The 27,875-nt window shown below is 37.7% G+C and overlaps 1 protein-coding gene across 1 annotated transcript; it reads right to left on the bottom strand.

Moving 5' to 3' along the window:
• Positions 1-328: 328 nt before the first annotated feature.
• On the bottom strand, positions 329-18,693 carry alp3 (alkaline phosphatase 3). The gene is made up of 11 exons (XM_022669476.2): positions 18,559-18,693; positions 9,630-9,746; positions 9,282-9,397; positions 8,335-8,509; positions 6,941-7,113; positions 5,988-6,128; positions 5,764-5,833; positions 4,767-4,901; positions 1,816-2,007; positions 1,470-1,586; positions 329-765 (listed from the first exon to the last, which is right to left on the bottom strand). Exons 1-11 carry the CDS (start codon positions 18,635-18,637, stop codon positions 461-463), a joined length of 1,620 nt encoding a protein of 539 aa, XP_022525197.2. The 5' UTR covers positions 18,638-18,693; the 3' UTR covers positions 329-460.
• Positions 18,694-27,875: the final 9,182 nt, after the last annotated feature.

Genomic DNA, 27,875 nt, shown 5'->3' with positions numbered 1-27,875 from the left:
GTGGGCAGGGTCCTGTGGCCAGGGTCTTGTGGGCAGTGTCCTGTGGGCAGGGTCCTGTGGGAGGCATCCGGTGGGCAGCCTCCTGTGGGCAGCCTCCTGTGGGCGGAGTCCTGTGGGCAGCGTCCTGTGGGCAGCGTCCTGTGGGCAGCGTCCTGTGGGCAGCGTCCTGTGTGCACTGATGAAAGACTATATATATATATATATATATATATATATATATATTATAATATAATATTTAAAATCATAATATTCTAACTGGACTGTGTATATAAATCTGAATATGTGAGTTCTGCATGAGTTTTGTTAAGTAATCAATTGACTCTCAGAGCACTTTATTTATGGAATTTATTAACATTTACATTGATCGTAATTTAGTCAAGGTCAACTACTAACCAGAAATCACTATAAAACAAGAGATAATAAAAATCAGAATGCAGAAATTAACCATTCAGTCTTTCTCTCAGTACAGAAGCAAACTCAGTAATGCCCCTAACAGCACCGGAAGTGCAGAGATGAGAGGGGAGATAGGGGCGGAGCTTCGTGCCCTGCCAGCGTTGTTATTGGTGGGGGTGGTGGTGGAAGCACAGTGCTGCTGGTTGTCCCCGATGCATGCAGCGTAGGCCATGGCATGAGCCAAGTAACTCTGCTCATTCACGCCCTGGAAAAGATGCGCCATCGGGCCCCGGGCCAAAACCGCCACGTCCTCCCCACCATGTGTCTCCGAGTCCAGGGGGACAGCCGCCTGCTGGACGTAGTCCTTACTTTCTGCGAACAAAAGAAAAATACCACTTTCTATTAATGTCTTTACTGTACATCTGTACACATGCACTCCTGGACACTCTAGATACTTTCATAAATACCTTTATTCACTATTCTCATTATTTTTATTCTTGTTTTATGCATTTTTATAATTATTAATAGCCTTATGAATGCATTGTAACATGCTATGAATGTTTTAATGAGTCATATAGACATACAATTAATAGAAAGTGTTCCTGAAAACAAAAAGTTTAAAGGACAAACTTAAACCACAACAAATGAGGAAATGAAAAATGCTGTGTGCATAAATGTTCAACCCCTGTACTGTGGAACCTACACGTTTAGAACAAGCATTGAACATTTTAAAATAGCAATCCGCCAAAGTCAGAGCACACCTGGCTTTTAAAGAAAATGGCATGTGATGCACTGATTGGCTGATTGCACACTAAGCCTAAAACACATCCATGATTAATTAAGAGAAATAATACATGCTTTTGCTTGTTTTGAGTCGTGCAAGGTGTACTTTTCCTGACGTTATGATAGCAAAGATGCATATTTACTCTAAGATTAAAGCAACTGCAGAAAATGATGAGCCTACCAGGTACTGGTTTGTGTTTGTGTTGTGTTTAGGGGTTGCATACTTATGCACAATCAGTTCTAAGCAATAATCCAAGCTAATGTTTCAACACCCATCAGTGTGTTAGTCTTACTGGTGTCCACATTGCGGATGTCGGGTCGCTTGTTGTTGGTGATTTTGTGTCCAGGGCCGTTCCCATACATCAGAGTGGTGTATGGAAGCATGTCTAATCCGAAGAGAGGAGATTTACCTTTACCAGGATAAAACACACACACACACACACACACAACCACATATATATACACACACACACACACACACTAGTCAGATGTGTGTAGGAGCATGTCTTTCCCAACAGTGAAGAGATTTGTATTTAAAATCAAACAGAGTGCGCCTCCCACCCAAACAAATTAGATTTGCTTTAGAGCTTAAACAGCAAACAAGCGCATAATTACACAAGCACTCGCCCACACACTTACCCAGAATGCTGTTCCCTCTGAAAGGATACCCGTTAAATGACAGCGAGTGGGAGTGGTCAGCGGTGACAACAGTCAGCGTCTCATCCTCCTTGGTCATTTCCAGAGCCCGGGCGACCGCGTTGTCAAGGGCAACGGCTTCGTGCAGCGCCATGGAGGCTCGACTGGCATGGTGACCCTGATCAATACGCCCGCCTGTACACACAACGCAGCAATTGGTTGATCAACTGATTGGCAGGTGATTGAGGAACAACATAAAGAAATTGATTAAAGTGAGTTCTGGATGAAGATGGTGCAGCAATTAAATACAGTATTATTGTCCATTTCTTAATTATTTTGTGATGAGGGGCTGATATTAGCTTTTTTTTTTATTAAATTTTTCCATTCCACCTTAAATGCTCCAACCTGTTGCACTGTTGCATTTACATTACGTTTAAGTATTTATCTAATGTTTTTATCCTATCTAGATCGATTTTCAAGGTTATTTCTATTACATAAGTGAGCCAATGTAGTGTTAGAAGTCTTGCCCCCCCAGTCTACCACATGGTATCTCACTGGCGGGCGGTGGTGTTATCCACTGCACCACACCAACCACTTCACGATTTAAGGTGGAACAGGAAGGTTAGCTAGCTAGCAACTGAGATGAAATTTTGTGTTTTTTTAATGCTTGTTATAAAGAAAATGGCTATAAAATATTGAGACTACACATTAAACTATGGCAATATAGTGGTATAGTAATTTTGACAGTGTTGGGCACATTACTTTGAAAAAGTAATTAGTTATAGTTACTAGTTACTTCTCCAAAAAAGGAACTGAGTTACTAACTGAGTTACTCCACTATAAAAGTAACTAGTTACCAGCAAAAGTAACTATTGTGTTACTTTTGTGTTACTCGCCCCTGTAACCCTCACCCCCCACCCCTGAGCCCCCACCTTCTCAGAGCGTGTTTCATAAACCAGATGAATAGTGTGCACGACAGCAAAGACAGGTACCTGCATAGAGGTTTGTCCATGACAATTTTTTTGTTCGGGGACATAATGTTAACTCGACGTGCACATTTTTACCTTTGACCTCAGTGAGTTTGAAATAGTGTCGGGTTTTCCATCTGGAAAAGGCTGTTTTGCCGCTGGATTCCTCCTCACTCTACATCTCTCGCTATGCACTGTAAACTCCCACCCACCTATTTTCTCTGATTGGCTGAAGACGTAATCTTACTATACCTTAGCCAATCATTGCTTAGGCGTGTATCTTATCCTCCCCTCCCTTGTGACTCACACACACAATGCACACACACCCACTTGTGCCTTTGTCTTTTTTCACAAAGTAAAAAAAAATAATAATTGAGCGGCTAAAGTAACGTGCAGTAACGGGGTGTCGGAAATGGTAACGGCGTTATAGTGACAGTCAGGGTAATTAGTAAGATTACTCGTTACTGAACGCCGTTATTCCCTTCACTGAATTTTGAACAAGGAAAATATTTAAATTTGTTTTTTAACCTGTACGTTACTTTAAATAATTCCACAATGTTTGTGTTTGACTATCTAGGAACCTTGTGTGAGATAAGTTTGTTTACTTACTTACAATTACACTTATGAAGCGCCTTTCAAGGACACTTACAATACAATTACTGCATCAGGCACTGAGGAGTTTACCCAGCACAAAGTGCCGGTCCATATCTGGGCAAGCAGTAACACAGGGCAATTTTCTGGGCAATTTAAAAAAATCTATATTTACCTGATCTCCATTTTTTTTTTTTTTTTTTTGGTGTGCGAAGAAATCTGAGACACGAGGAGAACATGGAAACTCCATGCACTGGGACCTGTGGGCCCTAAATTGGTGATCAATATATGCTATATTACCTTTATAATAGTATATTTGGATGAAAAGTCTAGAGTTCACTAAGTTCTGTTAAAACAGGTGTCTGACCCTTTTTCTGAGGCCTGTACAGTCTGTACCAAGGCGCGAGGTGCTGGTCGAGGCGACCTTGGTTTTGTCTGCCAAAAGCCCCCACCGTTGTTCACCCAGACGTTGCTGACTCAGCTTTCTCTCACGAGAAGAGTGCCCAAGTGAAGAACAGGTGTGCCAAAAGCCCCCACCGTTGTTCACCCAAATACTGTATAAAAGTGTGTGTATTCCTCTGTGTGTATTCCTTTAGTTTTGCTGAAACATAGTCTGATCTAATGATCTGGTTGGTCAGAATTTGACTCCAAAAGCAAAAGTTAATGCACTCAACCTTCATTGGATGAACAGTACAGGCTGGATAAGGAATGAGGAAGTATCGTGTGAGGAATTTTTCATTGGCACATTTTGGGTCGTTAACACCAATTAGCCATTGCTTGAATACCACAGAATGCCATTTGAATTTGTTGACCTTCAAGACCACAACTGGCCTATCTTCTAATGGCTACATCCAGCAGATTGATGCACCATGTCTTAAAGTTAAGGTTGGTCCAAACTGGTTCAAAGAACATTACAATGGATTAATCTTCTTCAGTGCTCGTTCTTTCCAGTCACTGGACCTGCATATCTCTGGGATTTGGTAGAAATTGAGATTTGCAGCAATTTTCTGTAGGAACTGTGTGATGCAATCATGCAACACGAAGTAAAATCTCAAAAGAATATTTCCAACATCTTGTGGAATCCGTGTCAAACCCTGGACTCTGACAGAAGACACCCCTGGACACCCCTGATGTTCGCTGAAACAATTGCATCATGACTGAAGCCTTCTTTTACACAGAGCCATTTTTTTGACACATAGGCTTTCACTACTTATCTACATTAGTTTTCCAGCTCCAGCCACCGGGTCTTGACTGATTGACTTTTTTATGGATATGAGGGGAGGAACTGTGGAATTAGATTTTCGACAGACTCTCGACTCTTGACTGATTTACTGAGTTATTGACTCTCTGTCTGATTGACGGAGAAAAACATTGACTGCCTGTTTTATCAGTTACCCTCCACCAGTAGAAAGAAGCCTTTAGGGTTCTTCTGCAGGATGCGGATGGCTTTCTCGGTGGTCTCGATGATGGACGGATCCATGAGTGGGTCTCTCTCCACCTCAAACCTCATATCGACAGGTTCAAAGAGGGCTGGTGAGAAGAAAACAGTGTAAGATGGATGGATGATGAGTAACTGTCTCAACCTGAAGCACCCATGAGTGGATCTTGACTTTTCTTTCCTATTTCCTATTTCTTTTCTGTCTTGTTTGATTTGATAGTTTTTGTTTCTTTGTTTGTTTTCTATCTTTTTTGTATTTAGTATGTACTAGTGCATGTCAAAAAAAATTGAATATAATTGAAAAGTTACTTTATTTTAGTAGTTCAGTTAAAAATGTGAAACTCATATTATTTAGAAATATTGCAACAGAGTGATCTATTTTAAGCGTTTATTTCTTTACATTTTTTTTTAGAATATAAAAAGACCAATTGGTACTTTTGCCTGGAAAATGAAACCTGCATCTCCATAAAAGTTGTCAGCAGAGGGGAAACATGATTTTTTTTTCCTGGAAAAAACTCTGTACTGACTTGATATAACACAGTGGGCCATCACTGATCATCAGTAAATTTTACATTTCATTTGAAAATCAAAGTCTGGAGGAAGAGTGGTGAGGCACACAGACCAAGCTGTTTGAGGTCTGCTGCTCCATGCTGTTTACACACTAACAGTACGGTATGTGCAGCGATCACTGCAGCGAATGCAGATTCCGTTTAGTACTTATACATCTGCACTGCACGTCCCACTGAAAGCACTGTGTTTGAATGCGAAGTGGCACATTTTCCGCATTCTGAATCTTCTCACTATATTTACTTTCTGCGTTTGAGTTTGTGCCTGTGTGAAACCAAATCAAACAAGGGCAGAAAACGCTCCAAGTAATTGGACTTATTAACTGATCTGGACCTATAGAAACCAACGACAGGTGTAAAAACACACTAAGGTTTAGTTTTCACTTACCCATCAGGTAGTCTGTATTCTCTGGGTCCACTCTGTCAAAGTCATCCTTATTCCACACGTAATGAGCCACCTAAGCGAAACATCCATTTGTCAATATTCTGTCTGTTCTAGTATCTGTCCAAACCCAGCTGATGTATGAATGCCTTTTGGACATTAAAGATCAGAGTTTAATATGATGATCCTAATATTCTTTCTTTTTTAATCGCACTGCCATCCCACTCTACCTTTCCTTTCTTCTGGCTGATCCACTCCTCTATCAGGTTGCGTTGATCTTGTCTGTTGCCATTAGCGCTCGCATCCGCGGGATACTCGGGGTCGGCTGTACCTTTGGGGGTCATGTACTTCCGTCCTCCACCAATAATCACCTACATACATATTCAGAGATTATTGTACACATAGGTGAACAATGTAGACACATATATTTTCTTATTTCTTAAACTTTCTTAATTTTTGTTTTACTGCTCTATAAACAATAGTGTAAAAAAAAATAGAAACACCTCATAAAATCTTGTTTTTTTTTACATACAGTGGCATAAAAAGTATTTCCTTCCCTACAGATTTCTTTTGTTTTTGTTTTTTTGTCATACTGATCTTTAATGTCAGACAAAGATAACCTTCATAAAATATAAAAAACCTAAAAAGCATTTTTAAATTATCATTTTATTTATTAAAAGAAACAAAACTTTCAAACCAATATACCCATTCCAAAACTTTTTTTTTTTTTTTTTTAAGTCATTCAGAGGTGGACTTGTTTGTGTGTTTTGGGTCATTGTCCTGCTGCAGAACCCAAGTATACCTGAGCTTGAGGTCGCAAACAGATGGACAGACATTCTCCTTCAGGATTGTCTGGTAAACAGCAGAATTCCTGCTTCCATCTATTACAGCAAGTTTTCCAGGCCCTGAAGCAGCAAACAGCCCCAGACCATCTCCACACTACCACCACCATGTTTTATGTTTTGTATGATGTTCTTTTTCTGAAATTATGTATTAGTTTACACCAGATGTAACGGGACACACACCTTTCAAAAGTTTTGTCTTAACAGCATTTAGAATAGAGATTTTCCATTGAAAGGAAACTATAGTCTACAAACAGGCTCAATCCCTGCCCAGGAAACTGCTTTATGTTTTATCTCATTACTGTACGTTTCTTAAAAAAAAGATTTACCCATAAACTCACATCAATATCAGTGTTGTTGATGAGCTGGGCGGCGATGTCCCTGCAGCCGTCTCGTTTAGCTGCAGCTGGCATATCAGCATCACTGTACCACTTCCTGCTGCAGCTGTGAGCGTACGCACCTGCCGGGGTCGCATGCTGAACACGCGTGGTGGTCACTATACCCACTGACTTTCCTAGATAAAATAGACAGACAGACAGGGAGACAGACAGACAGAAAGTTAGATAGCTAGATAAATTGGTAACATTTTATCTATGAATGTTGTGCCTACTAGACTCGATAAACCAACTTATAATATATTATACACAGAAATGTCGTCCAACCAAACTGAAGATTTGGAATATGGTGAAAACTACTCAACTAAGTAAATAAAATAAAATAAAATAAAATAAGAAATAAAATAATTTAAGATATGAAGGTCAGTCAAAAAAAAAAAGAGAAGATGTGTCCAAACTCCAAACTTTTGATTTTAAGAGATGAGTGGATGGATGAATGGAAAAATTGATAAGACATTGGAAAGATAGCAGAGCATATGCAGACAGACGGATGGACGGACGGACAACCGAGTGTAGAGAGAGTCAAGCAAATGCAAACAGACAGTCAAAGATAGATAGACAGATGGATAGACAGATAGATGGATGGACAGACAGACGGAAGAACAGATAGATAGATAGATAGATAGATAGATAGATAGATAGATAGATAGATAGATAGATAGATAGATAGATAGATAGATAGATAGATAGATAGATAGACGGCAGGACAGATGGACGGAAAGATTTCACTGTGTTAGAGAATATAAAGGGCGAGTCCTGCTGCATTGTCAGCTGCTGTTCATACACTGATTTACACATTTACACATTCATATTCTATATTATACACTAAAGCTGAATTAAACAGCAGCTGCTGCTAAACACTTTCATAAATGCATGCAGATGATGTTCCTCACACTGTCTCTCTCTCTATCACTATCTCTCTTACCTCTCTCTCTCTTACCTCTCTTTTTCTGTTCACTCCCACCTAATCTCTCTCTCTGTCTCTCTTTCTCATTACTCACCATGTCTCTCAGCCACACCTCTCTCTCTAATTCTAACTGCTCTTCTTTATGCCCTTCCTCCCCTCAATACTCTCACTCTCTCACCTAATCTCTCTCTCATTATTCACTCTGCCCCTCAGCCACACCTCCACCTCCTACTGCTCTTCCTCCTCCTCCTCCTCCTCCTCCTCCTCTCTACTTATAACCAGCATTACTCTTCCACTCTTTCTTACTTCCTTGGTGTTCTTACACTCACTCCATCATTTCCTTCCCTGTTAATCAGACCTTATTGAGTTCACAAAAAATTAATGTGTGTGTGTGTGTGTGTGAGAGAGAGAGTGTGTGTGTGTGTGTGTTTACCTGCATCTTTAGCCCACTGCAGAATAGATGTGACCTCATTGCCCTTCTCTGTGCGACACACTCCGTTTTTCGCAGCTGCGCTCATACCCACCACGTTCAGGTTGGTCTTCACACCACACAGGTACGCTGTTGCTGTGGCAGCACTGTCTGGAATCTGAAAATCTACTGTATATACCTACACACACACACACACACACACAATTCATAAACCACATATCAACCATTTTTTTGGCAATATTTCGATTATAAATGTTTGTTGGTTCGTTGGTATCAGAAGTGGCTGGATGGTAACAAATATTCCCATTCATTACTCTGTAGGTAGAAGTATAGATACTATAGGGTTCAAAATAAAAAAAATCTGTACAAGTTGAAGTATCACCTCAAGCTTTTTACTCTTTAGATAAAAGTGTAAAAGTACTGATTTCAAAACTAGTATAATGATCATAAAAGTATCTCACAATGAACAACACCAATGTTCAACCACAAAGAGGATGAGCTACACCAGCAGAAGACCACAATAGGTTCAGGCATGACTTCTTCCAGACAAGAACAGAAATCTGAGGCTGCAACAAACACAGGCTCAATAACACTAGCATCCATTAACACAACCTGCCTTGTTTAAACAGCCCATCCTACTGGAGCTGTTGTAACGGTGTGGGTCATTTTTTTTTTTTGGCTCACTATGGGTAATAAATATCAATTTGCCATATCTTCAACGTCACAAATGATCCACAAAGTATTGTTGCTGATTATTCCATGATTATTCCTTTATGTCAAGAGTATACCCATCTTCTAGCAACCAAAGGTTCTCCTGAAACATCTGCCGGAATTGTGTGAAGCAATGAGGTCAACAATGATCAGAATCTCAAAGGATTGCAGAATCCAAAGTTTGTAGAATGAAGAAGTGATGCTGTTTTTATGCTGTATAATGCTCACTGATGGTGTACCTTAACAAGGCCCACATGAGGGAACGTATCCATGGTCATGACTGTTTCCTCCCCCAACTGATTCTGCAGCTGGCCTTTCAGGATACGGGCAGCTGTGATGGTGGTGATGCCCATCCCTGAAATCACAACGCACAATGAACCCTCAAAACTATAGTTGTATAGTGTACATTTTAATAAGGGAAGTTGTGGACAAGGGTTTTGTACACTCTGTGTGTGATACATCTATATAATATATGAGTGCCATAAATACTATGAGTACTGTAAATGTGTAGAAGCTAATTCCACAGTACAAAATACTGCTATAAGGCTAGTACCAGGTTGTGTTGAGTAATGTATCCAGAGTCTCACCATCTCCCAGAAACAGCATGACGTTTTTGGCCACATTAGTGTTGAGCTTCCTGCTCAGAGACGTTTTCAGTGTAGTCTGAGCCTGGGCCCTCCAAAACTCTGGATTCTCCTCTTCAACTAGGAAAATAAACAAACATGCTTGGACATTATGAACAGTTATAATCTTAAAGTTAGTATAGAGTTAAACAGCTGGTTGAAAAACAACTTGCTCAAATTGAATGCAGACAAAACTGAAGTTTTAATGGTCAAAACCAAGACATCACTTTCTTGTGTATCAAATTTATCAGTTCATATTGATAGTGTTGATAATAAGCCAGTCTGTTCTGTTACAAACTTTGGCTGCCTCCTTGATTCAAGTCTCTTCTTTGACTCTCATTTTAGGCCAAACTTAGGCCAAAAATGAACATAAACTGATTTTTTTGTTGGTGAGACTTAATATTCATTTCTTAAGTTTTTACACATGAAAACATGAATAATCTGACCTAAAGATTTTTAGTTGGGACAAAACTCTGGTTTTCTTCTTCTTCTTCTTCAAAAAAAAGAAAATCTAGTGCAGAAGTTTGCCTTGAATTTTTTATTTTTTACAGTGTGGAACACCCAGCAATGTATTGCTATAGCTTTAACAGGAATTGAACCAACAACCTTCTGATGATAGAGCCAGTGCTTTTAAGCCCGCACCAGTTGGGACCCCATGACAAGTGCTTGCAAAATCCTTATTGAAATGTTATATATAATTTAATATATGCCACTGTGCCTTCCCCAACGTTCTTCACATCCAGCAGTCCAGCCCTGAAGCTGAGTGTGACAGTCTGCCTGCCATGAACTCTGATACACACACTAAAGACTCCAATTCCCAGCACGCACTAACACCAGACCTTCCGGACAAGCTGATCACGTAACACTATGGTGTTTAAACTCACCGAGCTTCTGATTGCCCACATCTGGTTCTGTTTGTATAAATACCCCCTATTTCTGTTTTTTTTGTCACCTGGTATTGAATGCAGTTTCTAGCTCTTCTACCTCATGTTTCATTTGTTTATTGTGTATCTTTTGTTACTAACCTGTTTGTATCTAGTGCAGTAAGTTGCCTTTTTTTTTTTTTTTCAGTGTGGAACTCCCAACAATATATGGCCATGACTTCGCCACACATTGAACCAACAACCTCCTGATGATAGAGCCAGTGCTTTTAAGCCTGCACCAGTTGGGAGTCACATGACAAGTGCTTGCAAAATCCTTATTGAAATGTTATAAATAATTTAATATAAGCCACAGTGCCTTCCCCAACGTTCTTCACATCCAGCAGTCCAGCCCTGAAGCTGCGAGTGAGTGTACAGCACTGCGTTTGATCCAGGCCTCAGCCGAAATGGTAATATACTTTGTTGTGCATAACCCCTTAAGCAATATATTTGATGTTTTGCTTATAGACATACATTTGCTGTATTATTACATAATCTGCTGCATCAGCGGGAGCTGAGGGAGCTCATGCGGGAAAAGACGAGTGTGTATGAGTGTAGAAGACTTCATAAAAAAAAAAAGAAAAAGAAGAGAAAGATAAAAACCCACAGGACTGCGGATTTCACTATGCTGGGATGTGTGTGTTCATTAGCGTAGGCTTTCGTCTCGCTCACATTAAGATACAAACAAAAACACCTGTTTGTGCGCGCACACACACACACACTCACACTCAAAAACACACAAACACACACACACAAAGAAAATCTTCTATAACCATATTCTTTTGACTGGATGAGTGTTAGTGTTTCTTACTGCACCCTGAAGAGTAGAAAGAAAACATGCCACTTATATAATAACTCATTTTACACCCCAGACGACACACTGCAGTCGAGAGAGCCTGGGAATCCTAAAACACACACAAACTCACGCTTTCAGTACAGGAACCTCCAGCTCAAAGGAACCGACTGTGGGGAATACACAAAGAAATGACACTTTACAGAAAAAGCAATAAAACTCTCCTAACTTTTAATGTAAGCTAAGCAAAAAAGTAAAAATGCAGCAAAAGATTTTCTCCCAAATACTTTTCTACAGGTCTGCACATCATAAAACAAGTCACGATTAATCATATCCATTGTTACTTTACTAAACACTAAATAAAAAGCAGAAAATGTCAAGACTAGTTTCAAATATTATTAAAAAAAAGTTAAGAGAAAGATGATTCCCATAATTGAGTTCTGTTACTTTTAATATCCATAAAGAAGGTGCAATAAAAAAATTGTATAAGTTTATAAAAGGCTGAACAGCCACAACCAGGCTTTAAAAAGTACAGTAATAATCCAAACACTAAAAAATAAAACAGGCATTGCCAAGCCACAGGCATCAGCATTAAACTGGGTCAAAACCAAAGCAGTGCTGACAAGTGCAATCAACAAGTGCAAACAGTAACAATCAGTGGTTAGCAATACTTTGCAAAGAGTAGTACAATGTAAAGGGGGTGTATATGCAAACAGGTACATTAAGCACAGGTGAAATATACTGTATTTTAGTACTCAAGTGATGTAGATCATGTAAGGAGTTTGTGATTGGTTGGAGATGATCATTATGATGGTATATTATTTATTAGTTATGGGAGAGAGAAAGGACAATTCAAACCACACACAGAGAGTTAATTATCCTAACTGGATCTCCCAACAATGTTTATTAAAAAAAAAAAATCTATTGGGTCTTGGACTTGGACTTTTTTTTAGTGAATCCCTGCCGTCTAACAAAAGAGCAGAACAATGTTCAACACGCTTGGAGGAGAATACTGCTAAACAACTTAGTGATAGAGGAGAAAAAGGACGAATCAAACCATCTACAGAGCCAGCCATGTTTATTAAGGAATTAAATAAAATTGGGTCTTGGATTATTTATTTTCCACCTTCTTAAAATATAGTGGATTAAAGCTTTAAAAAAAATTCTGGGGAAGATAAAAATGTGTCAAATTAGCAGAGAGAATGCTAGTTGTTGGAATTAGACACTAGAGACGGAAAGACAGTTTAGAGGAGAAAATTAGATTGATAAATAAGAAACGTTGGGTGTTGGGCAGAGCTACATGTCATACTGCAACAAGCCAGCCTTACTGACTCTTACATTGCTGTATAATTGTATTTATTCTATGGTTGTGCAATATTTACAGGTAAACACACACAATACAGTGTGTCTCATGTACCTGGATATATTGTTATGTAATCTGTATTTCCACTGAGCCTGGAGAACACATGATCAGTAATCGCAGTAATCTACTGTAATACAGTACAATACAGTAATCTTAATCTCATTTTCAGGCTCAACCCTAGAAACTCTTCTACTGAGTCCAACTTAATCAGTTCTCGCTAATAAGCTACAGCCAGCCAGCCCATCCCTGAAGCTGAGGAATGAAGAGCCGAGAGTAACGTTGGGAACACCTGTCTTCTTCCATCTCTGCATCCATTTACTTTGAAGTTTACAAATTGGATTTTGGGTCGGTGTAACCGGAACTGCCTTAGCATGGTTTAAATCGTACTTAACCGATCGCTATCAGTTTGTGAGGATAAATGATATGTCTTCCAGTTATACCAAGGTAAGATATGGAATTCCACAAGGCTCTATATTAGGACCGTTATTATTTACATTATATATGCTCCCACTGGGCAAAGCTATTAGAAAACATGATGTGAATTTTCATTGTTATGCGGATGACACGCAGCTCTTCATATCAGCCAAACCTGATGACAGAGTGAGATTAAAGAAAATCGAGGATTGTGTAGAAGATGTAAAATCATGGATGTCGCACAACTTCCTCCTATTAAATAGTGATAAAACAGAAGTTCTCCTATTAGGCCCCAAAGCTGCTAGAAATAAATTATCAGACTTAATGCTAAATTTGGCTGACTTCTCAGCCACCCCTGGTTCAGCAGCTAAAAACCTTGGAGTTATCATAGATTCAGATCTAGCATTCGATAAACACATATCTAATGTTACTAGAACAGCTTTTCTACACCTCCGTAACATCGCCAAGCTAAGAAATGCCCTATCACTGCATGACGCAGAAAAATTAGTACATGCCTTTATTACCTCAAGGCTAGATTATTGTAATGCGCTACTGTCTGGATGTTCCGGCAGTAACTTAAATAAACTTCAGCTAGTTCAAAATGCTGCAGCCAGGGTCCTTACTAAAACGAGAAAATTTGACCATATTAGTCCAGTACTATCAGCACTGCACTGGCTTCCAGTCAAATTCCGCATAGACTATAAAATTCTCCTGTTAACGTATAAAGCCCTACACGGGCTCGCTCCTGAGTATTTACAAGACCTCATCTCCTGTTATGAACCACCGCGATTACTCAGATCTCAGGGTGCTGGTTTATTAGTAGTGCCTAAAATTCAGAGGAGCTCTGCAGGAGGAAGAGCTTTCTCTTATAAAGCGCCTCAACTCTGGAATAATCTCCCCGAATATGTTCGGGACTCAGACACAGTCTCAATCTTTAAGTCTAGACTGAAAACTTACTTGTTTAGTTTAGCTTTTGGTAATTAATGTTTTTCCCTTTAGATAAGGCTGCAGATTCAGGGGTTCATGGACAGAGGAAATTGTGGTAAACTGAGATGCTGGTGCTGTTGTTCTCCCACTGCACACGGTCACTCAGGTTTGTGGACGGTGGAGTGGGTGGATGCTGGTGTTTCAGGGTGCCTCCATGTCTATGTTACCTTCTGGCTCTCTGCCTTTAGTTAGGCTGTTTTATTCAGTTCTGCCGGAGTCATTTGCCACACTCTGATAATGTTTTAATATTCTCAGTTTTGCATAAATCCAGTCAAAACTAATTCCATCTCTCTGCCTTCCTCCGAGTTACTGACTGCCCACCTGTCTGACCCGATACCGATGTTGGACCCTCAGGCTCTCGCGTCTCCTGTCCGGCCAGACTGATGGAAGTTTCTGAAGTCAGCTCTTCTCCACCACCACCACAGATCAGCTGCTCATCATCCATCTTACTCTCCACTACAGATTACATCCAAGCCATTAGTGGCGCTATTACACTCCTGAGTACATAAAACCTATATAGATGTATAAAAGACTTTTTAAATTTCTATTTAAAAGCCGTTTGACCAGTGGTAGGATGGTCCCCCCTTTAATGTGAGTCTTGGTCCTCCCAAGGTTTCTTCCTCCTCCTGCAGCTCTGAGGGAGTTTTTCCTTGCCTCCGCGCTCACTGGGGGTTCTGTATTCTGTATTTTCTATGTGTAATGTTTTGCCTGATTCTTTGTCCTGTAATCATGTTTCTGTAAAGCTGCTTTGTGCCAACACCTGTTGTAAAAAGCGCTATACAAATAAATTTGATTTGATTTGATTTGATTTGGATTGGATGAAATCTCTGCAATCTGGCCATTTCATGAGCTATTTCAGGTCTTTAATCCAATCCTGGAGGAAATGTACGATTGTCCTTGGGCCCTAGGTGTTGGGTCTTGTCCCACATTGACCTAGTGATTGCTGATGTTGTCTTAAAAACACCTTAAAAATAAAATGCTTCTTGGTTTTGATGTATTAAAAGGGTTATTCCAGATTAAAAGCTTTAAATTTGTCCAATCATGACATTTACCAATGTAGTATCTAGGCAAGCATAGCCATTGAGGCATAAAGGTCCTATTGGAGGCGCAAGGTGCTTGGCCACCAGAACCAAGTGGGTGATTGGGTTTGTTGCCCAAACACTTTTCAAAGTACTTGGACAAATGAAACAGCAAGTGAAAGAAACTGCCAGTTCAAACTCACTAACAGAACCGTTAAAATCTGTGTTTATGTTGGGAAATGTGCAAACTTTAAAAAGAAAACAAATTTAGTCTAAATTTCAGTTGAGGATATGTCAAACTCAACACCAGAACCAATCCAAATCTCAATTTCAGCAGGGGTGTGGTCAAACTCAAACAAAGAACCAATCAAAATCTCTTTTTTGAGTTGGGGTGTGGTCCAACTTAACAACAGAACCAGCCCAAATCTCAATTTTCAGCAGGGGTGTGGTCAAACTCCGCCAAAAAAACAATTCAAATTTAAATTTTAGTTGGGGTGTGGTCATACTCACCCAAAGTAACCAATCTAAATCTCATTTACAGTAAGAGTGTGGTCAAACTCAAACAAATAACCGATCCAAATCTCAATTTTAGTTTTAGAGTGTGTTCATACTCAGCAACAGAACCTAATTCAAAATATTGATTTCAGATAAAAGGTTTTTTTCAGCAAAGTATATAAAAGCATGGGATCTCTTTAACAAGTTTCAGATGTTAACCTGAAACAACTAGAAATGTTATATTAGCTAAGCTAAAAACGTGTTAGCTTTGCAGTACCTCCGTTCATTACTCTGTAGGTAGAAGTACAGATACTAGTATTTAAAATACTTCTGTAGAAGTTAAAGTATCAACTTGAGCTTTTTACTATTCAAGTAAAAGTGTAAAAGTACTGGTTTCAAAACTACTTAAAGTATAAAAGTAAAAGTAATGTATAAGAGGAAAAAATATCATTAAGGACAAAAGCTTAGGTCAAACCACAGAGCCCCCCTTCCCAAAACACATTTTTTTTAATCCATAATGACTATAATGTTATATTAAAATGTTAATGTTGATACATTTGGGATGCACTAGGCTGTTCCCTGTTTCAGCTGCATACGTGCTCATTGAAAATGAGTATATTTTAGTAGAATGTAAATATAGAAGATTAGTTTGGACATTTCTCTCAAGTTCTCTTGAGTCTCTGCACAGATCATCTTCATACTAGACTACATATTGTATGTTTGCTATGTTCTTGCTGAAGTGTGTGTGTGTGTGTGGGGGGGGGGGGCGTGACATAATGTACAGGTGTAATGGATGACAGTATAAACCAATAGGGTGTCGGGATGGTATATTTACTTCTCTACATCCAATTAATCTCTATCTGGATGGAGAGATTTATCTGGATAGGGGTTTTATTGAGGCTATTTTTACATTTTTCTTACATTTTTAATTGTGTAAAAATGTAAGAAATAGAAGTAAAATTTGTCTTAATAATAAATACTACAGTAAAGTATAGATAAGCAACATTTCTACTTAACTAAGGCTGACTTGGCAGTTAGCTTTGACTATTTTAGATTACTGTAGTTGTGTATTTTCTTAATTTTCTTCTTTTTTTTGCTACATTTTTGACATTTATGGCCCAACCGAATGGCCTAGCTCCAACAGTCACAGTTTGCCACTGTTCGCACCTGCAGGACCACAGGTTTCACATCTGAAATAGATTTCAACTGAAGTGACATGAATGGAATAAAAAGAGTTGGCAGGCTATCTTTATGCAAATTGGAACCATTGCATTCATCACCAATTGGTTCTTACTGGGTCTCTGACAACATGGCTTCAGGCACTGGGGTAAAAAAGCATGTTACAAAATATATTCCACACACACACACACTCACACACTCCTAAGCCGAAACACACACACTTCGAATTAAAAGCGCCCTCCCACTTCTCACGCCAACACACTCTTCTTATGGTTATTCAGCCCACTGCCTGGTTGACAGCTTGGTGGGATTGCAGAGAGAAAACCCTGCAGTGGGTGGAATGTTATCTAATGCCTAACCTGGAGACAGGTGAGGAGAGAGAGGGCCGAGAGAGCACAGCTAATGGAGGATTCCAACCAGACTTTCAGACCTGTTTCTTGCAATATTGGCAAGGTAGTCAGCTTAAGACCCCAGAGCCAGAAGGGGGCTGAGGGTATATAGGGTTAGAAAATTGAGAAAAAACTTTTTTAAAGGCTACCTACATAGGGGCTTCATAACACATGCATAAGCACTAAATGATGTATTTATAAAGCATTTTTAAATTGAAATAAATATATTTAAAACATTATACATACAGTACCATTCACAATTTGGATACACATTCTTATTTAATAGTTTTATGTAATTATTAATCATTATAATCATGTAGTAACTTAAAAGTGGTAAACAAACCAAAATATTTTGTGAAGAAGCATTTAGGTGCTCTTATCTGGGGAGCTGTTAACTTGTGGTTTCTGAGGCTGATAACTCTGATGAACTTATGAACTTATGCTGCGCAACAGAGGAAACTCTAGCTTTTACTTTTCCTGAGGTGGTCCTGATGAGTGCCAGTTTCATCATAATGTTTTTGATGGTCTTTGCAGTGACTGCACTTGAGGATACTTTCAAAGTTGTTGCAATGTTTCGGATTGACTGATCTTCATTTTGTCAAGTATTTTTTCCTTTATTTACACTGATGACACTACTGAGAGAGAAAAAAAAACTATATGTTTTTGGATAATTATGTTTTAATAAAAGATACAGTTCTAATCAAAAGTTTGGACATACTTTAATTTCAGTGGTTTTCCGTTACTTAAAACTTTTCTGCATTGTAGATTATTACTAAAGTCAACCAAACTATGAAAAAATGTGGTAAAGTCACCTGGAATGGCTTTCAGCTAACAGCTGTGCTGGACTCGTCAAGAGTTAATTACTTTAATTTATTGAATTAATGTGTTTGAGAGCATCAGTTGTAAAGTCGTGAAGAGATAAAGTTGGTATACAGTGAATAGCTCTATTTGAATAATTATGGCAAGAATTACTCAGCTAAGTATAGAAAAAAGAATACTTTAAGAAATAAAGGTCAGTCAATTCAAAACATTTCAAGAAATTTGAAAGTGTCTTCAAGTGCAGTCAAAAAGACCACCAATATGTAATGATGAAACTGGCACTCATCAGGACCACCCCAGGAAAGGAAGAGCAAGAGTTTCCTCTGTTGCACAGGATAAAGTTCATCAGAATTATCAGCCTCAGAAACTACAAGATAACAGCTCCCCAGACAAGAGCACCAAAATGCTTTTTCACAGAGTATTTTTGGATTGTTTAACACCTTTAAGTTACTACATAATTCCTTATGTGTTTCTTCTTGCTTTGACTCCAGGTAGTAGGATTGATGTAGGCTTACCTGGAGCAGAGGCCAGAGTGACAAGAGCAAACCCAGTGGTCAGTAGGAAGCACAGGATGGACACCTTCATTGAGACCATGACGCCCAACAGCAAAGAGATGGCACTTCTCTCCAGGTCTTGCCACTAACAAAAAAAAAATCCTTTATTCTTCCATTCACCTGTCCTGCTCTCTAAATCAGCATAAACCAGATTAGGAACGACCCCTGAACCCATTCACAAATACTAATAATGTGGGCTTATTGTTGATGCTGGTCAAAGTTCTTGGAAAAAGTTAATGAACAGGTTTATGGGACCTTGACAAAGATATGCAGTAAATGATCGATAGCAGACTGTAGATCAATCAATATTATTGTTTATAACTAGCAGATTGAAGTCAGGCTTCTGTAGCACGAGTCAGTGAGATGTTTAATGATAATAATTAAGGGAGCAATGATCTAAGTATGCAACACACACAGCTCTGGAAAAAAATAAGGGACCGCTTCAGTTTCTTTATCAGTTTCTCTGATTTTGATATTTATAGATATATGTTTGAGTAAAATAATCATTGTGGTTTTATTCTATAAACTACAGACAACATTTCTACCAAATTCCAAATAAAAATCTTGTCATTTAGAGCATTTATTTGCAGAAAATGAGAAATGGCTGAAATAACAAAAAATAAAAACGCAAAGCTTTCAGACCTCAAATAATGCAAAGAAAACAAGTTCATATTCATACAGTGTTAAGAGTTCAGAAATCAATATTTGGTAGAATAACCCTGGTTTCTAAACACATTTTTTTTCATGCAGCTTGGCATGTTCTCCTCCACCAGTCTTATACACTGCTTTTGGATACCTTTATGCTACTCACTCCTGGTACAAAAACTCAAGCAGTTCAGTTTAAAGTTTGATGGCTTGTGATCAATTATCTTCCTTTTAATTATATTCCAAAGGTTTTCAAATTGGTAAATTCAAAGAAACTGATCATCTTTAAGTGGTCTCTTATTTTTTTTCCAGAGTAGTATATAATGTTGCAACAAGCCAGACCTCTTAACATGGAGTTGTAGAGGTTCCTAATGGAGTACTGTGATAATCCATCTCATACAGCTCCAATATTCTCACACAGGTCCAGCAGATTTTGCGGTAGAGGTATAGGAGTGTTGAGCATTGTTCTGCTGGAATAGCACACATTCAATGTTTTTTTTTCCTACATTGTAAATAAATACTGAAGTGATCCAGACTATTGAGGAATGCATAAGGAATCATGTAGTAACTTAAAAGTGTTAAACAAAGCAAAATACTCCACAATACTTATCTGGGAAGCTGTTAACTTGCGGTTTCTGAGGCTGGTAACTCTGATGAACTTATCCTGTGCAACAGTGGGAACTCTTGTTCTTTCTTTCCTGAGGTGGTCCTGATGAGTGCCAGTTTCACCATAACGTTTTTGATGGTCTTTGCAGTGACTGCACTGAAGGAAACTTTTAAATTTCTTGAAATGTTTCAGATTGACTGACCTTCATTTTTTCTTAAAGTAATTTTTCTTTACTTAGTTGAGTAGTCCATAATATGGATTAGAACATTACTCAAATAGAGCTATTCACTGTATACCAACTCTACCTCTTCACAACTTTACAACTGATGCTCTCAAACACATTTAGAGGAGCAATAAATTAAAATAATTAACTCTTGATGAGTTCAGCACAGCTGTTAACTGAAAGCCTGAAATTCCAAGTGACTCTACATCATAAAGCTGACTGAGAAAATCCAACCAAGAGATGTGCAAAGCCATCATCCAAGCAAGAGGTGAAGAATCTAAAATATAAAACTTATTTAGATTTTTTTTTAATAATGAACTGAAGTCAAACACACTTTCATTTCAAGGTCACGCTTCTCACACACATACAGCCATAGTCAAGATTAAACTTTCCACATACTGTAATGATTATTAATGACTATCTACTTCATTAAGAAGTCAGAGAACAACTTTATGATCATGTTTTATGACTTTATTGAAGGACGGAGTCGAGTAGAGTCACATCAGCTGCTTATCACTCAGCTTCTTCAAGAGGAACGACAGATCACACACCAGCAGCAGCACACCATGAGACCCTCAGACTACAGGCCAGAGTTACACTGATAACACAGACGCTTATATAACATACGGATATACCAAACACACACACACACACACACATGATTGTTTCAGAAATGTATTCTAGGTTCTAGATTCTCATTGCTTTTAAGAATTCATACTGGGTATTAATATTAACGCTTTCAAAAAAATCATACTGGATAGTACATTTTACCTAAAAAATTATTAAAACAATGTAATTCTTGACATTAATATTATTAAAACTTAATTCTGGATATAAAATTCTTTAAACCCACGTTTTAGAAATTAATGCTTTCAAAAATAATGGTTAATACATTTTACCTTAAAGATCTTATAACAATGTAATTCCTAAATTTAATATTAATAGAACTTCATTCTGGATATTTAATTCTTTAAACCAACATCCTGGAAATTAATTCTGCATATTAATATAAATGCTTTCAAAAATGCTCACAAAAATTCATGCTGGATAATACATTTTGCTTAAAAAATAATTATGAACTTTATTGTAATTATGTTTTAAAAATGTGATTCTTGACATTAATATTATTAGAACTTTATTTTGGATATTAAATTCTTCAAACCCACATTCTGGATATCAGTGCTTTTAAAATTCATTATGAATATAAATGCTTTCAAACATGTTATACTGGATATCAATGCTTTTCAAAAATTGTAACTCAATATTAATAATATAATTATGTATATTAGGGTTATTAGAATATAATTCTGTAATTCTAATGTTCATTCTGCATAGTAATGCTTTTACAAATTCATACTGAATAATACATTTTACTTAATAAAATCATTATGATCATTAAATGTTAATTCTTATTACAGTCATATACGTATATATATATATATATATATATATATATATATATATATATATATATATATATATATATATATATATATATATATATATATATATATATATATATATATATATATATATATATATTTTTTTTTTTTTTTTCTTTTCTTTAAATCTGTATTCTGGATATCAATACTTTCAGAAATTCATTCTGGATATCAATGCTTCCAAAAACTTTAGACGAGATATCAGTATGTATTTAAAAAATGCATTGTGTATATTAATGTTAATTCATTTCACCTTCATTCTTGGTTTTTATGTGATTAGAACTGGATATTCATTTAAATCAACTTTATTTTATTTTATTATACAGAATGAATTCAGAATGGAAAATGGATTTTAATGTTTTACTGAGCTTAATCTAAATAATGCACATTTATTTTAACTGTACACTTTTGATTCACTCACTTCAAATAAAATAATGCAAAACAAAATAAACAGAGTTAAGTTAGTTCAAACCTAAAAAATCACATTAAATCAACTTTGCTTTATTCAACTTTTACACAGTGTTGAGTCTTCGCTCTGAAACAGTTCATTGATACAGGCCAGTATATCCTATCCCGCCTCTTATCTGCAGGGGATTTGTGGAGATGCATCACCATCTACTGGACTGGAAACATCATGACACTTGGAGGTTCATTATTAGTTCCTTTAAATAGAAGCACAGAAGAGTGATCCTCTCACAGAGACATGTAATATAGCCTAAACTCAAATTTCACTAGTGTAAATACACTGTAAAACTATTAGATTCTGTCTTAAAGGACACAATAAAAATATCAGTAACTATTGTAATTTTCTGTAATTCATAAAGCGGCCACTGAGTGGAAGTTCAAGGTAGGTGTTTCTAATATAGTGGCCAGTCAGTGAAAGTTCAAATGTGAGTGTTTCTAATAAAGTGGCCAGTCAGTGAAAGTTCAATGTGAGTGTTTCTAATAAAGTGGCCAGTCAGTGAAAGTGCAAGGTTGGTGTTTCTAATAAAGTGGCCAGCAAGTGGAAGTGCAAGACAGGTGACTCAACTAAACTGGCCTCTGAGAAAAACCCTAAGATAGGGGTTTCTAATAAAGTGGCCAGGCAGATCAACAGAAAAGGCCCATCAGTGAGTTTTTACATGAATGACTGTGAACATGAACTTGTTTTATGTGTTTCAGTGAGTAGCTCTGGTTGTTTCACAACACTTTGACGACTGCCTTTTCTGAGAAACTTAAACCCAAACAGTTCTGTGAATTTCTTTGAAGGAGTGAGGTTAACTCTTTCTATGAATGGTACTCAGGACTCTAAGGAACATCCCAGTACCTGTGAAGCGTCTGCTATAGCATATTTATGAATTATACGCTGCATTATGCTCAAGAACCATTGAGCTGGATCATATTATGTAAATAACATTTTCCAAGCACCCTCCTCTCCAGCTTCTCTGAAGAACTTGGTTTAAAGTCTTTTCCTGTTTGACCACCTTTTCCCATCATTCTCGCTATTTTATCTGTTACGGAACACTGATTGAGTAAAAACATGGGCAATGTGCTTTTAATATATCCGGCCAGTGAGTGGAGATACAAGGAGGGTGTTTCTAATAAAGTGGTCAAAGAAGTCCAGCAACACCTGGGAGAATATATGGAGATTTTAAGGCCTTCATAGTCTTTAAATGGGAATTCCACAGATTAAGTACTTCAGAGAGATCCTTGAAACAAGATAGAGGAACCAAGGTTTTTGTGTTTGTTACACTGAATATCTTTGGTTCAGTTAGTCTTGGTTTCACACTGAAGAAGAACCGGACCATGATTCAATAGATCCAGACCGAGAACAACTCCTCTGGTCAGACCAAACTGGTTCTTTAGTCCGGATCGTGGTTCACGCCCCCTTTCACACCCACTATTAACAAGGTATATGTGAAAGCACCTATAGACCTCTTTCCTCAAAAGACATTTTGCAGCATTTTTTAGCATTCTCCACCTGTGCTGACCCATTAGACCAGGTACAACATTTGGACCAATTTAGAGGACACAATCCATGTATCCATTGCGTTACCCACAATTCATTGTGCTCTTATGATGAGAAGGGAAAAGGAAGAATTATGACAAACAAAGTCTTCGAAAGCGCAGTAAAATCTTATTTTGTCATTCACTTTTTCTTATATTGATGTTTGAGTGAAAGAATTCCAACAGAATCTGTTTAATCTGTGGCCAACATGGTACTTAGAAGGTCTCTTCAAAAGAGAGCTCGAGAACCAATCCTACCTCAATTTTTTAGCCTACACTTTGGAACACAGCTGTTGTGATGCTAAAGTAAGGCCAAAAATTGCAAAATGTCTCATAATAATTATACAATTACACACTTTCAAAATTATTAGAGCATTTGCCAGTACATCTATTTGGAATGTCTTGAACAAAGATGAAAGTCATCACTGGTGTACTAAGTAACAGATGTCAAGCAGGTAGATCAAGGAAATCAATAGCAGTTTATGACAGAAACATTTTGAGTGCAGTAAAGAAAGACCCTAAACCACTTCCAGAGAAGGAGTTAAGGTATCGCAATCTACTGTTTGCAGAAGTCTTTTGTGAACAAAGTACAGCGGCTTCTCTAGAAAATGCAACCCACTATTAGCAAGAAAAATTGCTAGGCCAGTGCTTATAGGACTGGGCTAGTTTTAGTAAAGACCTTGGCTGCAACTAGTTGAAGTTACAACTGGAACATCCTGAAAGTAGCGCATTACAGTAGTCATTACTGTAGTCAGCAGTCTACAGTTAAACTAGCAATATTTTTAAGATGGAGAAAATCGGTCCTGGTAATAGTAGACATGCTTAACAAATGCTAGATCTAAATCTATGATGATGCCAAGATTATTAGCTGCTGAACCAGGTGGGATGCAGCTCACTGGCCACTTTATTAGAAACATCTTGCTTTATCACTGACTGTCAAACAGATTCATTATTTTAGGTCTAATAGAAGTTGTGTTACTTCAGTCAATGATCATTTCAAAATAATTTAAATGATAATAAAGCTTTTTCAGTGGTACAGTGACTACTACCATGTTGTCTAATCTTCCTAGGAGAATAGTATGATCTATTGTGCTCAGGTCAAGTAACACCAGTAGAGATACACAGCCTTGATTGGTGGCCAGAAGCTCAAGATCAATTTCCAAGTCTACTTCCAAGACAAGATCAAAAGCACCTGTTTATCGGCTTAAGATCGGCTTGAGAGCGAGACCAGACTTGAGTACAACACCGCCACTACCACATTTTTCAAGTTAGATTAAGGTTTGATTGCCCATTTGGACAAAAGTCACAACACTACACCAACACAACACAACAGCGCTGTCAGCTAAAAACCATCAATACTGGAAGAGGCATTGGTGTGATATTCCCAATTCTCGAGAAGCCCACCCATTTAAACTGGTTGTTCACAGTGTTGCTGAATTCAACAAGAGATCTGTAGACATCTAAAAGAGTTCTAAAAGTTCCCTCATGGAAAACAGCCTAAAGTCAATGCTTTAGGATTGTTGGTTTGAGAAAGTTTAGACCTAAATCCATGTGTTGCATAAGAATACATGCAGGTTGTTGTAAAGCAAAATAGTGCCCAGAGATGTCCCAAAAGACATGTTTGATTTATTTTACATGGTTTTTGGCTGTCCAGACTAAAAACAATAAATCTAGATAGAATCAAAATATGGTAAAATTGATTTGAGTTAGCAGTCTTTTGAATCTGCGTATGTAGCATGTTAGCTAATATGTCAGGCTACCAATCGAGCAGTCCACTACTTTCTTCCAAGCTTCATTTTTCTCCAAAATATCCTTGTCTTTGTGAAAATATTAGCCTCTTTGTCATGTTTGTAACCACACTGAGAATAGGAACAAAGTGTGATAGGACCAGAAAGTTCAGAGAGCAGAAGGTGGGAACCTCTGACCCCCATGTCTTCAAATGGACCAAAGAATTTGTTCAACCAATCAATTTAGAATCTCACTTCAATGGTTCATATTTAATTTGCATAAGGTTAAGAAAATCAAGTTTGTTATTGTGGCAAATTGGGCAACACAAAAAAAACCCTCCTCCCATAGTAAAAGACTGGGTGCTTATCGCAGTGTGGCCTGCCAGTTTGAACACAGGGTTACACATAAATGTCTTTACAGTGGACCCTTTGGAGAAACTTACTGATTAATGCATCTGAAACAGGGTCAGAATTTAATTTTAGCTTATCAGAAGCACATCTCTTCATCTGTACAAAGACTGACTGACTAAACGAGTTGTAAAATATGTGGAATAAAATAGAATTAGGTGCTACTGGTTGTTTAGAATCAAAATGCAATTATTGCAGCTCCCTCATGGAAAGTTGCTTAAAGCCATTGTTTAATGATAGCTTTGCCTAAAATCCATGCATTGTGGAGGGGTACATACAGGCTGTTATAAAGCAAAATAGTGCCCAACAGAAAACTTTTTTTTTTTCCAGATTTACACTGAATGTCCCATTCATCTGGCAGCCGCTCATCAGTTTCACCATCAGACCTCACTTGAACTCAAATAATTCATACTGCTTTGCCATGAGCACACTGGCAAGTCTTCAGCCTCACTCACAAGATAACACCTCACAACATATACACACATGTACACAAGTAGGTTCATTGTTGGAGGTAGATAGTATAACACGAGTAAATAAATAGTGGAAATGTGGAAGTCGATGCTGATTTGCAAGTGTTGTCCCTCAGTTTCAAATGGAATATTTTTCACATTTATATACTTGAATGAGCTTAAATTAACATTTTTTAACAATTTGGTTGTTTAGAGGTTCTTTAGTAAAGGCAAAGAAAAACCCAATTTTTCTACTAGCTAGAACTTTTCGAATCACAAGATGAGTGACTCAAGATTACACACAGAGTGATCTATTTTACATGTTTATTTCAAGTTTATTACAAGTCCTGCTGGTAATGAAATACACATCTCTATAAAAAGTTATCAGCAGAGGAAAACATGACTTTTTTGGAGAAACACTGCACTGGCTTTGCACTGGTCCCTTGATTTTCAAATGAAATGTAAATTTTACTGATGATCAGTGATGGTTTGGAGAGTCATGTCATCTGCTGGTGTTGATCCACTGTGCTATATTATCAAGTCTAAAGTCAGTGCAGTTTTGTTTTCCCGCAAAATCTTACAGCACTTCATGCCTCCCTCTGCTGACAACTTTTATGGAGATGCGGATTTCATTTTCTAGCAGGACTTGTCACACTGCTCACACTGCCAAAAGTACCAATTGGTCTTATATAATATTCTAATTTTCTGAGACACTGACTTTTGGGTTTTCATAAGCATCAACAACAAAAGAAATAAACATTTAATATAGATCACTCTGTGTGTAATACATCTATAGAATATATGAGTTTCACATTTTGAACTGAATTACTGAAATAAAATAAATTTTCAATGATAAAGTAATTTTTTGAGACGCACTAGTATTTGAACTAATTTTATGAGTTAGTCTTTCCTCAGGAATATTTTAGCTTTGTATTCTCCACTTTTAACTGAGAATGATTGTAGAATTGTCCTAGGAACTTTTCTCCCTCTGTGAGTTGACTGAAATGATCTACATGGCAGCTCAAATTGAGAACAATTTCTAAAAGCACCTCCCTCTCTACCAGTATGGCTTCATACTGGATTCTATGAAAACAGGTGTAAATAAACATTTCCACATTCTCCAATACCAAGACTTTCACTACATTGGTGACTGTTTTGTAAATTATCTGCACTGCCAATAGGTCAAAAAGGTCATTTACTGACTGGCAAGTAGTAGTTGAGACACATGTAGACTATTCTTCCTAAATGACTACACCAGAACCAATAACAATAACACAGTCGATGCCTTAAAATCAATAAATCACGTTCATGTTTCTGAAGCATGATAACAAAATATGTGCAATGGTCACTTCAGCCAAATAAGGTTCTCGAAAAAAATAAAACAAAACCAGATGCTGGATAGCCATTAAGAAACTAGTTTCCAATGTATATTTATTTAGCAGCATGCTCATAGGGTAAATATGCTTCCACTGACGAAAGAGACTGGCCTCCTTCTTCTTGTTTTATTCATTTGCAATGCAATCAGATCAAAACAGCTCAACAAAATGATGCTTCCACCACCATGCTTAACAGATGGAAGAATGACACTGGAGTGATCATTCAGTTTCATGGCAAACCTGTGCCTTGATACTTTTTGGGTTGTTCCTGACAAGGCATGTTGTGATGCTCTTTGCATTTCTGACTAAAATGAACCATAATAACAGTCAAACGTTCAACAGTCAATTGTGGATCAACACCAGCAGATGACACCTCTCTCCAAACCATCACTGATTGTAGAAACTTCACAATAGA

Source organism: Astyanax mexicanus, chromosome 18 (genome assembly GCF_023375975.1).
Source record: "Astyanax mexicanus isolate ESR-SI-001 chromosome 18, AstMex3_surface, whole genome shotgun sequence".
Classification (NCBI taxonomy): Eukaryota; Metazoa; Chordata; class Actinopteri; order Characiformes; family Acestrorhamphidae; genus Astyanax; species Astyanax mexicanus.
The sequence above is the reverse complement of the archived record's forward strand: the minus strand, read 5'-3'. Positions and strand labels throughout refer to the sequence as shown.